This window comes from Lathamus discolor, chromosome 18, assembly GCF_037157495.1.
Source record: "Lathamus discolor isolate bLatDis1 chromosome 18, bLatDis1.hap1, whole genome shotgun sequence".
In the NCBI taxonomy this organism is placed as follows: Eukaryota; Metazoa; Chordata; class Aves; order Psittaciformes; family Psittacidae; genus Lathamus; species Lathamus discolor.
In genome coordinates, this window is record NC_088901.1 from 5,911,177 (window position 1) to 5,926,188 (window position 15,012).

The 15,012-nt window shown below is 56.4% G+C and overlaps 1 protein-coding gene across 1 annotated transcript in view; it reads left to right on the plus strand.

Moving 5' to 3' along the window:
* The first annotated feature begins 4,362 nt into the window (after window positions 1-4,362).
* The window catches only part of RUNX3 (RUNX family transcription factor 3), a 35,326-nt gene continuing 24,676 nt past the window's right edge, over window positions 4,363-15,012 (plus strand). The window contains exons 1-3 of the mRNA XM_065697695.1: window positions 4,363-5,040; window positions 5,963-6,119; window positions 9,713-9,817. Of these exons, the coding sequence (XP_065553767.1) occupies window positions 4,780-5,040; window positions 5,963-6,119; window positions 9,713-9,817 (523 nt within the window). The 5' untranslated portion in view covers window positions 4,363-4,779. The remainder of the gene's footprint in view (window positions 5,041-5,962; window positions 6,120-9,712; window positions 9,818-15,012) is intronic.

Consider the following 15,012-nt stretch of genomic DNA (forward strand, 5'->3'; position numbering starts at 1 on the left):
CTTTTTCTCTGCATAAGCACATTCTTAAAGGAGCACTGGGCTTTCATTCTCCACTTACTTCAACCATCGTACTTCTCTGTTCACTTGTTTAAATCAAGCATAAAGCTCTAACTGTTCTTTGAATATTTATGACTAGTTTTTATCTCATGCCATGCATACAAAACATACTTGATTTCTTTCCTAAAAGTTTTTTCAAGTGCAAAGTTTTAAAAACATGTGGCTTTTATTGCAGGCAGGAATGAATAACAGCATTCCACCAGTAACCACATTAAATGGAACAGTAATATTCATATGCGTAAGGGCAAAAGCTGCCTTGTTTCCTATTTGCAGTTGAACTCTGAAATTAATTAAGAACTAAAAGGATCTGACAGTCATTAGGATCTTTTAAAAAAGGAGTGGAAGTGGCAGATGGGACCCACGCTCCAAAAAGCTCAGCTGCGCTATCAATAGCACAGAGGATGTGAGCCCTGAACATGCTCCTCGTTGTCAGGCCGTGGTGGGGAGAGGAGCATCGCGGTCCTGAACAATGAAGAATGGCACTTTCGTGACTTCAGAGGCACAGGATCCACGTCAATCGCACTCGTGCTCCCAAGTCTCTTCACAGCTTTTGAAAACCTCATCCCATCGCATCCCATCCCATCCCATCCTGCCCGTGCTCGAGGATTTGTCTGCACCCGCCAGCAGCTGGTGCTTAGGGGTGGCGGGTCCTGGATCCCCTTGCTCTCTTCAGAGGGATTGATAAATCCCCAATGGCAGCAGCATCACTCCTGGCTCACCCTGGTCAATGCACATGGGGCTCCACTGCTTTGCTCCCCAGATGCATACCTAGGGATGTGTGTGGTATCTCCCCGGGGATGCTGGTTGAAATGAGGGCTGGTGATAAAATGCACTGAGATAAACTGGAAACAACTGCGGGGACATGTGAGCCCCAAAGCTGTAAGGAGAGTCAATGACGACTTCTCAGCAATGACCTTTTCAAGTCATTCAAGCAATGGTGAATGAAACCTGGTACCAGGTGGAAATCTCATAGATTTTCTCTGGTGACTGTACCTCATGTTGCGATCTGAAGTCTTACCAAAGTCCTCCTCCTCCTCTTGCTGCCCTAAGCAAGGATCTTGCTTGCCAGGGCTGTGTATGCAGACAGCGAGGTGGAACTGGGCAGCTGTGGCTCCCGTGGGGTTAATGGATGTCCTGGCTCAGGATTTGATGTCGAGCCCACAGAATCAGGGGCTGAGCAGCATTCCCCTGCTGTGGGTATCACCCAGCAGCCCAGTGCAGCCCTGCTGGAGTCATCAACAGGCCAGTCTTGGGGCTGGTTCCTTACCCAAGCTCAGGCTCCCTCTGATTTATGTCTGGGACAGCCACCACCTTCCCCCCCAGCTTCTCCTTATTTCTTCCCTTGAGCCCCACAGCTTCCTCCCGCAGGAACCTCTGCCTGCAGGGCCCGTAATTGCCCCATGGGAGCCCATTTCAGTGGTGACACTTGGGGGTTAAAAACTGCTACCATTGTGCACCCCATTGGACCCAGCATCTGTTGTTTGATTTATGAATGAATAGCACGCTCCCTCCCTGCATGCTGCTCTCAGATCCCCTTCCCTTAACTACAAAATAGATCCAGACACCCGCATGGCCCTACTGAGCGCCGTGCTCCTGAGAGCTCTGAGGCAGAGTTTGCGATGAATTTTTAATAGAAAGCTTCCTATAAGCCCCCGCGCTCGCTTCCTCGCTGTTGAAACAAGTGGCTCGGCTGCTACAGAGCAGCTCAAATGAATTAAAAACTACAGAGGAGCCTGTAAGGGAAGCAATCCCAGAGAGCAATGATTTAAAGAGCCGCTGACCTCCCTGCAATGTGAACAGTAGCTTTTAAGTATTTGAAAAGAGGCCCATGCAAATCCTGGGTCTTAGACTCCATTAACCTCCTCTGGAGTTCAGGGAGGGTGGCAGAGGAGTATTCCCCATGCACTGATGTCTCCTGGTTTGCAGAGGACCAGAGCAGTGTGAGGTTTGTCCCCTCTCTGGGACTCTGAATCCCACTGGGCTGACAAGGATAATTCAAATGAAAGATAATTCCCTTTGGGGTTACCTGTGCCATGGGGCCTGCAGCTCCAGGGTAGCTTTGCACTCCTGAACACCGCTTTGCACCTCCAGGGGTCACCAGCCAGCCTGGGGCTGGGGAGATCCTGGTTTGGCACCTCTCCGGGGTTTGGGTCCCGTTTTGTGTTACTGCAAGTCAGCAACTGGCTCTGCACCTACACGATGGAGAAGTGCAGGTCTGCGCAATGGGTTATGGGGTGAGGCCACATCCCATAGCCCTGAAGTCAAGAACAAGTCAGGGTTGGAGGTCAGAGGGTGCTGGAGAGCGGCTTTTGGGGAGGAAGCAGGACATAGTTCCCTTAGGAATACACTGGTGAGCGGCTCCGGGTACTATGGGAAGCATCTGTATGTTTCTTTGAGGACACTGAGGTGCTCCTAGTATAAAAGGTGCTTTGAGGACACAGGCTGCTCCCGGTATAAAAAGGGAACAGAGAAGGCTGTGGATGGCTGGGCTGTGAGCAGACACCGGGTGTATGAAGCAGCCACAGCAGGAAGGGCAGGGATGTAGAGCTGAGAAGCAGCAGTGGGGAGAGGGCTCCATCCTTTGTGGACCGACCCTGGTGCCACCCCTGGGGCTCGCAGGACAGGGCAGGCAGCCAGAGCCGGGCTCTGCGCACCGGTGCGGGGCTGCAGCTCCCGGGGGAGGCAACGGGGTAACCCGCAGGGCTGCGCAGGGAGGCGTCAGGGGCACAGGAGGGGAGCCCTGGGGCGTCGGTTCAGCAGCGGGAGGAGCACGGCCGGGCCGCGGGTAGGAAGCGGGGCAGCGGGCGGGAGGGTGGCATCGGCCCGGTCCGGGGGGCGCCCGTCACCGGCCGGGGCCGCCCCGTCCAGTCCGCCCCGTCGCGGAGCTGCCACTGCGGAGCCTCGGCGCCAACTAGCGGCCGTTCTGCAGCGCTGCCCTCCCCACCGCGCATGCGCGGGGTGCCCCCACCTTTACTGCCCGCACCCCTCCTATCCTCTCCTTCGGGTTACCGGGGGGCACCGGGACGGGCCCCGGCACACCCCGGCTCTGCGGACCTTCCCCGCCCCTGCTCCGGGTCCTGCGTGGGTCCCCCCCGCTGCGAACGGGGGCCCAGAATTAGAACTAACCCGGGCGGGAGCTTTCACCTAAAAAGGGCAGGATTTCAGCGCCGGTAACGGCGGGACACGGCGGCCGCCCCTGGGGCCAGTGAGGGAGAAGCTGCTCCCGGCACCGGCTCGACGGGCCGGCGCTGCCGCGGGGGTTAACGGGGGCTTCAGCGGGGGAATCTCCGCTCCTTCCCGTTAAAAAGAAAACTTACATAGGTTTGGACACACACACACGACAAACGCGGGGTTCGGGTCTTGTGAGCGGCGCCCTCCGGACACTGCGGCTGGCGGAGGAAAACGTGTCTTTGGTTTGTGGAGGGACTTCAGAAAAGGGGAATTTGTGATTTTAGTTCATTGTTTGGTGTTTGGGGTTATTTTTGTTTGTTTTAACGAAAACCGCGTCTCACCCCGCGCAGCGCGGGGTCGGGGACGCTGGGGCCCGACGGGCAGCCCCGGTCCCTAAACACCGTCGCAGCGGCCGGACGGAGCCGAGCCCCGGCGGGACGCAGTGGGCAGCGCGGCAAGGGAACCTCCGCTGAGCCCCCGGTTCTGCCTCGCCGCGGCCGGGGAAGCCGTGGGCAGCCGCGGGGCGGAGGGAACCGCAGCCGCCGCCGTCCTTGTGTTCCCACAGAACCGGTGGCTTCGCCACGAATTTTTTCTCCAACGATTGCGGCCGGAGCCGCCGGCCCTGCCCGCAGCCACAGCCCCGGGGGAGCTGCTGGGGGCGCCGGGACCGCCGGAGATGGAGCCGGTTTTCATTCTGGGGAGGGCAGAAGGTGGAGGCTGGGGAGCAGCGGTGCCCAGCGCAGGCCGTGGGGCGAGCAGTCCCCGTCGGTGATGCGTGTGCCGGCGGGCCCACGTGGTCCCCAGCGGCCGCCGCTTCCCCTGTCCCAGCACGGTCGAGCCCCCTCCGGCTGCGGGGAGGCGGCGGAGGACGCGCTGCGCCCCCAGCCCCGTGCACGACAGCGGCTCCGGCCCCAAACCGGCCCCATCGCGCCCCAAACCTTCCGCCGGCTGCGGCACGAAGCCACCGAGCCCCGACGTGTGCCCGCCCTGCGGGCCCGCCGGGGTAGGGGGGGCACACGGCTCCCACCGGGCACGCCCCTATTCGGCATTAACCACGCCCCTTTTCGCTATGACCACGCCCCCTCGCCCCACTGGAGCCACGCGGTGGGAGGGGAGAAGGACGCCCTCGGCCCCCCCATTGGCAGGGCGCCCCGTCCGTCAGGGCGCTGCCCGCCCCGCCCGGGCCGGCAGTAAATACGGTACCGGGCGGGCGGCGGACACTCGGGAGCTGATTTCGGGGCCGCCGGCTGAGGGACCCGCTGCCGCCGAGGCGCCCGGCCGCGACGTGGCTCTGCCGGGGCTCTGCGCCGCCTTTGCCAGGGCCGGAGCGCAGCGGGACCTCCGGGAACGAGCCCCGGAGCCGGGTGGGAGCGGACACCGCGCACCGCTTTCCCCGCGCCGCCCCGCGAAGGACGGCGATCCGCCGGGACGGAGCGAGGCAGCGAGGGGCCCGGCCGCCGCTGCCCCTGCCTCTGCTCCCCGTCGCCGCGCCCCGCCGGGCCCCACCTCGCACCCCTCGGCAGCGGCGGCTCCCTGACGCCCGCCGTTGTGATGCGTATTCCCGTAGACCCGAGCACCAGCAGGCGCTTCACACCCCCGTCCACGGGCTTCCCCTGCGGTAAGATGGGCGAGAACAGCGGGGCGCTGGGGGCCCCCGCGCCGGGGGCCCGGGCTCGGCCCGAGGTCCGCTCCGTCGTGGATGTATTGGCCGACCACGCCGGAGAGCTGGTGCGCACCGACAGCCCCAACTTCTTGTGCTCGGTGCTGCCGTCCCACTGGAGGTGCAACAAGACGCTTCCCGTCGCCTTCAAGGTAAGCCGGGATGGGGGGGATGAGGCCGCGCTCTAATCTCGGCAGGACCGGCCCCGCTCAGGGCTCGCCCCTCGCGCTATAACTCGCTCCTGACATCACCTCGGAGCGAGCCCGGTTTATTATTTTTAATCACGTCTCCGCATTGCCCCGCGGTCACAGCATCTTAGATATTCCGTACAGTTAGGAGCTCTCAGGCAACTTTGAAGTTTAATGAGAGTGGAGGTTAATTACCTTCCTGGGAGAGGGAGGCAGGGGAGGCAGGAAGATCTAATCGGCACAAAGAAAGCGAAGAGCCGAAGCCCCGGCACCGGGCTGCGCTGCCCGGGCTCCCCGCGCCGCCCGTCTCCGCTCCTGCGGGACCCAACGGGGCAGCCCCAGGCCGAGGCTTGGCGGGGGCAAAGCCCCAACTTTGCGGGAGCCGGGGGGGACGGTACCTGAGCCCCACGAACACCGGAGGTTGTTAAAAACCGCCCCCCCCCCCCCCGTTTCGGCCGTGCAGGCACCGGGAGCTCGAGGCCTTCGTTCCCGGTACCAGGAAGGGGTTCGGGTGATTCCTTCCCTATCGCCGGGCGCAAGCTTCGCGCTCACCTCCGCGGCTTCCCCGTGCAATTCTGGGGCCGCTCCGAGTTCAGCAGCGTCTTTACACCCCCCCGAATCAAACAAAATAAAACACGAATGTTCCCGAGGGAGACCGAGGGCGGCCTCATCCCCCCTCCTCCCCCCGCGTAATCGCCGCGCTCCTTTTAACCACGTTTTTAGCTCATTTTCCCCTTTCCCCACCGGTTTTCTAGCCCTCCTCGGCGGCTCCGGTTGCTTTTGGTTTTGCTTTGGGGTTTTTTGGCGGGTTTAGGGGGAGAAGCGTAGGGCAGGTTAGCTCCGACCGCCGTTGGTATTAGCCTAAAATCCTCCCGTTCCGCCTTAGGTCGTAGCTCTCGGAGATGTGCCCGATGGGACGGTGGTCACGGTGATGGCCGGGAACGACGAGAATTACTCGGCGGAGCTCCGCAACGCTTCCGCCGTGATGAAAAACCAAGTGGCGAGATTTAACGACCTCAGATTTGTTGGGAGAAGCGGCCGGGGTAGGTACCGCCCGGGAAATGGTTGTCCTTTTATTTGACTTTTTAGAGAAAAAAAAACGAAAAGGAGGAGGGAAAAAAAAGGGGGGGGGGGAATAAGAACTTTATTTTAATTGTATTTTAATGACGTGTCTCCCGCGGGCCGGTGGTTTCGTTGCCGCGGGCCGGGCTTGTCGCGCAGGAAGGAGCGGCCCCGCTCCTCCTGGAGGTTCCTCCGCTGCGGTGCAGGGCAATAAACCCACCTCGGTGTAAAGCTTCCGATGTGGGGTAAGGAGGCTGCGGCCCCCGCTCAGACCCTCCCCAGTTCATCTCATCCGGCCGGTCCAGTGGCCGCGGTGAACGCCCGGTGAGGGGACGTGCGCCGGTGCCCACCAGTGTGAACGGTGCGGGGCGGAGAGGGCTGGTTTCAGTGCCCCGGTGACAGCCGTCGTTTTCTCCGCTTTTGCCGCAAAGCAGATCAGGAACGTGTCACTCCGGCCGCGGAGTTCGGCTTTTCCCGTTCATCCCTCCCGCCCCTCGCAGCCGCATCGCACCTGAATTGCAAAGAGCGTAAACAGAATTTCAGCATCTCGCCGCCGAGATGCGCTGCGGATCGAGGCTCTTGATTGTTTTATTTAAACGAAAATAAGAATTCTATATTTTAATGGCCTTATGGCAGCGTTTTCTCTAAGGCTTTGACTGTATACGCACAATGTCAGATATATTTTGACTTCTCTGCATTAATTAAAAGCAGTGATGTTGGGAATTATTTGCATGTAATAACTGTTTACTTGTTCCTCTTTATGAAACTTGAATAGTTTACATTCTTTCATACATTTCCTTTTTCCTGTTGGCTCCTTCTCCATACTGCAGTTTCTTTAAAACTCTCCACTTAACTGGTTGCAGGTTGATGGATGGAAAATGTTTTTCTTTTATGAATTAAGCTTTCATTTCTGTAATCAATTATTCTCTCGGGCTCTTTTCTTTCTGGGTTGGGTTTTTTAATCCTCCTTGCACAAATTTCCAAGCTGAATGCAACCCAATCTCAGCTTGACTCTTGAATTCATTATTAACGCTCTCAATTAGCAGCAGTTTACAGTCCAGGGAAGCACTTGGGTGAACAGTCTCGTTCCTGGGGCAGAGTCCTGGCAAATGCTCGTTACAGCAGTAAAAAAACCTCTTCTGCCTCTGTGGAGCTTTAGAGCGTAACTCGACTGCTGATTATGTGATTTTTAAATATATATCCTTGTGGGATGAGGCTTTGTAATGTTTATGGAGCAATAACCCCATCGGGCTTCCTGGGGCTGGTGTGAAGGTGTCTCTGTAGGGTTTTCTCGCAGCGTGTGCTTAGCTCCCGGTGTACGGCCGCTCCTTCCGGGCACGGGGCTTTCTCAGACCTATTTAGTGTGAAAAATCGTTTCTATCGTATTTTCATTCCGGGTGTCCCGTTTGCTATCATTTGTTCGGCTCCATCTCCGGGAGTCCGGTGCTGGTTTCGTTTATTCTGGCAGAAATCTGGATTCGCTGCAATAGGTTTTTGCTGCGGAAGAGCCCTGTGTGTGTGTAAACGTTTGTGCAAATCCGATGTGTGGGGTGTGTGTCTGTGAATAGCCTGAGCGTGTGCCTGAACCCTGTAACATCAGAATAAGCTCTCGTTTGGAAAACATGGTTTTAAATGCTTCAGAATTGGGCATTTTTAATATTAATACGTCCGGACTTGTTCCCCGTCGCTGTGAGCTGGGAAGAGCGGGTCTTTTTCCTCACACACACAAGTCGCAAAAAAGAATTAAAAGAATTACCATCTCCATAGGCAAGACAAAGGCAGGGAGAAGGACCAGATTCCACCTATGCTTTGCTCTAAAAAAACCCCAAAGCCAAAACAAAACCCCAACTCTTTTCTGCTCAGCTTGCACTGTACGAAATGAAAGCCAAGGCCGGTGAGGTGCTGCACCCCAGCGCCTGCTCCCCCAGTCCGAATATCCCACTGGAGCATCGCGCAGAGCCGTAGGTGCTCCCAAACCCACTCAGGAGCTGGGGTCCAGCCCCACGCAGCTGGGGTTGAGTAACGTCAGGCCGGCTTCCTGAGAGGGTGGGAAATGAGTAAAAAAGATGCTAGGTACTAATTCTCATTTTCGATTCACGGGAGGGTTTCTGCGAGATCTTGAGAGGCAGAAGTGGCCTGGCCAAGCTCCCGCGGGAGGTTTTGTATCGGCTGCGAGCAAGGGGGGAGGCTGAAATGCAGGGGGGCGATTTCATATGGAGAATAAAACATTAAAATCATAATTACAGCAGGAATCCGCTGCAGGAGCGGGCAGGGAGCTACCGGGCTCAGCTCCTCGGGCGTGCGGAAGGGTTTGTGTCTCAAGCCGTCCTCGCCCGCACGCTGCTTGCCCCTCGCATGCAAGCCAAGGGGCTCCCTCCCTCACCTCTCCTCCCACGGCATTTCCTAAATAATTGCTCCTAATAACCCTCATCCCTGCGCTCGGGTTCGGCGAAGGTTTTGCCAGCAAATCCTCGGTGTTGGTTGGTTTCATGTGGCCGAGCCGGCGCCCGGGAGCCTCCGTGCTCCGCAGGCTGCGGCTGCAGCGCGGCTCCTGGTGCAGGTTGTCAGCGCAGGGATTCAGGTTGCGTTCGGGGAGGGTAAAACCAAATCCTTCTTGCACACAGCATGGGCTGCAGGTTTGTGCGCTGTTTAGTGCTCTGCAAAAAGTGGAGGTGAGGCACGGGTCGATGCTTGCTGTGCTTTAAAGCATTTTCTCCCCCCACCGACGCTCCCGTAGAGAAACTCTCCCACCTGGGATAATTGCGGGATGTTCTCTGGAGCAGATAATTTCATTTTCCTTTTATTCTTTTTCCCTTCTAGCTGTATAAATGCAGTTTTGTTTTGCTGTGGATATTCTCAGGTTCAGCCCTATAGATAGATGGTGGTTGGGATGTGAAAAACGCTTCATCCCCATAGGGAAAAAGGGAAAGGAGGTGGCTTCTTGCTGTGGTTCTTTGTGAAGTGCAGGCTGGAAGAGCTTCGAGCTGTGGCATGGGCACTTCCAGTCTGATTCCTGCTGGGGTTTATACCTCTGAAATACTATATACCTTTGAAATTCCACAGTGGTTGCTCTTGAGGTGTTGGTTAGAGTGGTTTGCTCCCTTGCATGTGCAGCCTACTCTTATCATCCAAGGGAGCATCCCATGAGCACCAGGACCCAAAGCGTGGAGGGGGTCCTGCGTCCAGCATTGTGTTTCAGGGCTGGATTCCCATGGGAAAAGGAGAAGCATCTGAGCAGGAAGGCACCAGGAAGCTGCTGTGGGTGGAGGGGTCAATATAGGGACAGGGATGGGGAGGAGGGGGACAAGTGACTTTTCCATCCAGGAAGGTCCTGGCTCCTGCTCTGAACCGGGTCCAAGCCTCTCTGTGCTGCAGCCAGCAGAACCCAAGTGGGAGCCGGCCGAGCTTTGTGTCTCGGCAATCATGTCTCATAAAATTAAATGATGTGTGTGTTGGAGTTCGGTGGATGTGGATATTTGTGTCTGAGCTTGCTCCAGCAGGAGCCTTTCACTCCCACAAGAGCTGAACCCTCATTTCTCCCTGTTTTGTTTTTCTTTCCCCTCACCTTCCTTAGGAAAAAGCTTTACCCTGACGATCACCGTGTTCACCAACCCAACGCAAGTTGCTACCTATCACCGGGCCATTAAAGTGACTGTGGATGGACCCCGGGAGCCACGAAGTAAGTGATGTGTTTTATTTGGCAGCCACTGACATGCGTGGAGGGAATGCAGGGGTTGGGCTCTGTGTGGCTGAAGGATGCAGGATGCTGCTGTGGCCAGGCCAGCCAGGGCAGGCACCCCTCACAGAGCTAATATGAGCCCTGGGACAGTGCGCTGCTTGGCATCATGTAGATGCTTTTGTATTCTTTGCACAAGGGAGCATGTTGCGTGTCTCTGCCTGCTCTTGCCACCTCCATATCCCATTGTGGAGGGATGGTTTCATAGCTTCAGCCCTGGTAGTGGCTGGGATGTAGGGAAAATGCTGTGGGTATAAGGAGGATTTGAAGGTGGTGTTGTGCAGGGCACGGCTGGGGGTTGCAGCCATCAGAGGTTGAATTGCCGACTATTGAACTGGAATGTGTGCAGGCTTCTTTGGCTGGGTTCTCTTTGCCTGTGTGTCTGCAGGGCCCAGCAGGGCTCGGTGAACACCTTCCCCTTTGCTCTGTGCTGGTTTCACTTTCGGGTTGTCGGAGGTTTCGGCTGGTGGCAGCTTCCGAAAGCCCAAGTGATGGCTGAACCACAGGAACACCTCTGAGCTGTGGCACTCCCAGGGTGCAGGCAGGTGCCTGTTGGCTGGGGAGGGCTCTTTGCACACACAGCTGTGAATCACCCTGCTGGGGCTGGGGGCTGGCACTGGGCTGATTTGAGCTCACTTTGGCATCTCCTGTGACCTGTGCGGGGAAAGGCTCCGTTGCCATGAGCTCAGGAGTTTCCTTTTGCCACAAGTATTATTTGCTCTGTGGGACCCCCCCCCAAACCCCTGCAGTGAGATCTCATCCCCAAGGCCTCTGTCTCTGGATTTTTGCTCTGGCTTCGCCTTCCTGGTTGCTCAGCACCACCCATGGGACTATAAAGCAGAGTTTGTTCCCTTTGCGTGTAAGGCTGCCGGTGCCCAAACTGAAGGGAAACGATTTGATCCTTCTAAATATACTTTAGAAAATACTTTCTGCTGGTGCTATCTCGGGGCCATCGGTGCCCCTTGATGTCAGGCCAGGTGAAGGCCGCTCCCTCGGTGAGGGGGTTTTATTTGCTTTGGGGTTTGCTGGGTTTTGTTCTCCCTTTTATTTTGGAGCACAAAGGGCTTCACTGGCATTCCCAGGATTTGCCAAGCTGGCATCCAGGCAATGCCATGCTGTTGGGTTTTTAAGGCAGGTCCCTGTGTGGGGCTGTGGCAGTGAGCAAACATGGATTGTGGTGGGTGCTGCAGCCACTGGGACTGGGCTGGGAGGGGAAAGCAGGCAGGGAATTTCACAACTCTTCCAGGTCAGGAATAGAAACCAGGTCTCCTGACTCCTGGCTCAGCCCTTTATCGGCTGCATCAGATCGCCTTTCTAATAATAATAATAATCAGGAATACATAAATAATAATACAAGGAGAGATAGTTGCTACTCTTGGTGTTTGGTTTGCTCTGCACCGATAGCCAGCACTTGCCAAACCCTGCTGAATCACACCCGCTCCTCCTGAATTTCAACATCCCATCCCATCGCTCCCATCTTTAATTTACATCCCCTGATACAGGTGAGGGCTGGGGGGCTGTGCTGTTGGGCTGTGGTTGAGCCCTTGGTTGGTTACACCAGCCAGAACCAGGGATGGAGCAGCCCGTCCTGGCTCCGTGTGCCCAGGGATGTGCTCCCCGGCAGGGCTGCAAGGTCAGCGCTTCCCTGGGGTTTGCTGGGTTTGGTGTTTTTCAGGTCAGATGTAAGGAAGCTCTTCCCTGTGAGGGTGCTGAGGCGCTGGCACAGGGTGCCCAGAGAAGCTGTGGCTGCTCCATCCCTGGCAGTGCTCAAGGCCAGGCTGGACAGAGCCTTGGGCAACCTGGTCTGGTGTGCGGTGTCCCTGCCCATGGCGGGAGGTTGGAACTGGATGCTCTTAAAGTCCTTTCCAACCCAAACCAGTTTGTGGTTCTATGACTTGTAGACCTCAGAATGCCCATGCCGGAGGTGAAGGCTTCCTGAGGAGCCCTTCATGGTGGTTGTTTGCTGCCTTGTGTACACCCCAAAGGTCAATCTCTTCCCCACTCCTGCACCCGTACATTACTGATCGAAGGAGTTCAGGCCCAAGCTGTGCTTTGGGGAAGTTTTTTATATGATCACAAGTTTGTTTGTGGTAAAGGGCACATTTTGACTCCCAGTTTGACCCTGGGGCTTAAATTCATGATGGAGAATTCAACGTCTTGAACAGGAAGAAAAAACTACCCACCCCCCCTGCCTTTCACCAGCTTGGTTTGTGTTTTTGAATGAATGCGCCCTTCCCTCCCTGCAGAAACCCTCGGTGTGGAAATACCGGCTGCAAAATGACCCAGGTTCACTCCTGGAAACCCAGTGTGGTTTTCCTGGTTAACCTGCCACTGGGTGGCTCTCAGGCACAGCACCCCTGGGTGCTCCGGCACCCACCAGCATCACCACCCAAGCAAAACCCAGCAATGACAAGCTCTGGCCAAACGCAGTGGCCAGCGCTGACACCCCTGCTTGGCCTTAGGAGTAGTGGGTCTACATGTTATGTATTCTTACACATATGTGTGTAAGTACATGTGTGTGCGTATATGTGTGCATAGAAATAGCTGCGCATTTTCCTTTCCTTGACTGCAGTGTGGCAAATGGGTGGGACATGGTGCATGTTGGCTCCCATTGTGCAGGGTCAGCACTGGCTGGGGCTGGAGGCTGGATGTGGGGCTGGTGTGAGCGGGCAGAAAAGCACCCTTAATGCGGAAAGAATTGGTCATTTGTCTTGGTGTCCTGGGAAAGCCCTAGGCATCATCTTCTCAGATGCAGCAAAATCCCTCCAGCCGATGTTCTAGTGAAGTTTTTTGGGTCAGAAATGCAGCTGGGCTCCCTGCCCCACCTCTGAGCATCCCATTCATCTTCCACCCCTGTCCCATCGCTTCATCTAAGGCCCATGAGCAAATCTTTTAACCAAAGCTCTGCCCAGAAAAAAACTTCTGAGGAGTTTCCGATGGAGTTGAGATGGGTGAGAAATCGCAGGGAAGTGGATGAGAGATGGAGTCCCTCGTGGGGCCTGGGAAGGAGCCTGGATGGGGGCACCAGAGGAGCTGGCCCCAGGGTACTGAAGAACTGAGAGTGCTGGTTTGAGGCCCCACAGTCACTTGAGGAGCAGCACCAGCGCATGTGGGGCTGGTGACGGTGGTGGCCTTGGCTGAGCTCCTGTGGTCCCCAGGCATCCCTGCCAGTGTCACACCGGCCCCTTCGAGCACCCGCTCACACAAAGATGATGTTTTCTTGTGCTCAGTCTCCTTCTGGGTTAGGTCTGGAGAGGAAAAGGACATTCTGTCAAGTTGGCACCTTAGCTCTAAACAAATAGCGCAGCGGGTGCCAAGTGTTGACATTCTTTGTACAAACAGGAAGTAATAAAATATTTGAGCTTCCTGTGAAATTTCCTTCTATTTTTTTCCATCCCCTCCTTTTCTGCAGCTCTTGGTTTAGCAAGAGCCCCGCTCGGCCAAGCTGCAGCCCTGGTGCAAAGGCCTCTTGCACCCACAGCTGCTTGCAAAATAACCCACAAGAGGCAGTACATAGGGAAATGAATAGCTGGAAGCTGTACAGGGGTGTTTAGTCTGTCCCTGGGCAAATGGGAGCATCTCCAGGGCCTCCCCCATCACACCCACCTAATGGATCTATTCCCTTCCATTGCTCTCATCTCCTCTCTGCCACCATTCTCCTCCTCCCAGCTCCCCTGTGCAGCACCAGCACCTTTCAGCCCATCTCCTGGGAGCTCTTATGCCAAGTAACTTTGGTTTGGTTTGGGTTTTGCTTTGGATGCCTTTTTCTCCATCCTTGACTTTTTTCTTGCTGCCATTCAGTGCTCCTTAACCTCTCTTTGCCCCTTTTTGAATCTCTTTTGCCCTTAACCCCTTGTGTCTGATTTCCACCCCATCTCTGCTGTCCTGGCCACCATGTTGAGGAGGAATGGAGAGCAAGAGGACTTGATCACCCTCTATAACCCTCATGGGGCAGCACACCTTCACCCAGCCATGCTTACCTGGGCTATAAACTATTCCTTTGACTGGGAGCACGCACAGAGCCCTGTGTGCCAGTGCTGGCGAGGTGGGAAGGGGTGAAGGCGGTCATGCTGGGATGTGCAGACCCCAACAACTTGCATGGTGAAGGCTTGGACTGGCTTTGAGTATGAAGTTGCTTTCTGAAAGATGAAATAGAGGGAGGGATGTATCCTGGATGTTCACCCCTGAGGGCAGCAGGTCCCTGTGTCCCCCTTGTTAGCAGCAGTGAGAGTGCTTGTGGAGGGGCTGGTAGTAAGTGTTGGTGTCTCCAGCCCTGCTCATTCTGGTGGTCTGTGTCAGAGATCCAATGCCTTTGGTCATGTCCCTGCTTGGTGTGACAACGGCAAGCGCCAGGAGGTTGTCCCCGTCCTCCAGCATCCACTGGCTGGGCCGGCAGGAGGAGGATGATGATGGGGCTCTCCCTGAGCAGCAAGTAGCTGTAGTGAAAGGGGGGTGAAAAAGCTGCTCACACCTCCTGGCTCTGAGCTGTTTCCAAGAACCAAGAACCACCACTTCTTTCTTTCGTGCTTTCCATCTCCTGAGCAGGCTGAGGGTTTTCCTCCCCACGTGTGGTGTCAGCTTGAGCCACAGCCCTTGGCTGGGAAACGGAGAGCTTCGGATGTACAGAGGGTGGAAACCCCCTTGTCTGTACCCATGCAAGGTGTCAATGGAATCTGTGTCACCGAGGTGCTGGTGGTCAGTGGCTGCAAGGCTGTGGCTTGGGTACTGGCTGCTCTTGAGCTCCCTGTGCATGGGAGCTGCTTGGCTTCAAGTACAGGGTAAAAAAGCAAACCTCCGAGAAAGATTAACTGTAAAGAGGAAACCCCCTAAATCCTGTGAAACCCCTGTAAATCCCCTGTAAATCCAACCCGAAGGGGCTTTGCTGCTGTGCACTGCAGGGTGCTGGGGTGGCTGCGGGAGGAGGGTGCCTGTGGGTGCCCCGGCCCCACTGCAAGGGCAGCTCTTGTGGGGAGGGAGCAGGTTGTCTGGCACTGGGGATGACACACACCTCAGTGGCTCCTCCATCCATGTCGATAACCAAGCACCCGAGCCCGGCACACCCCGTGTCTCACCCCATGCCTGGCGCCTTGCTGGCCCCAGCTCCCCGCATCCCGGTGCAGCCCCAAACACCCCAGAAA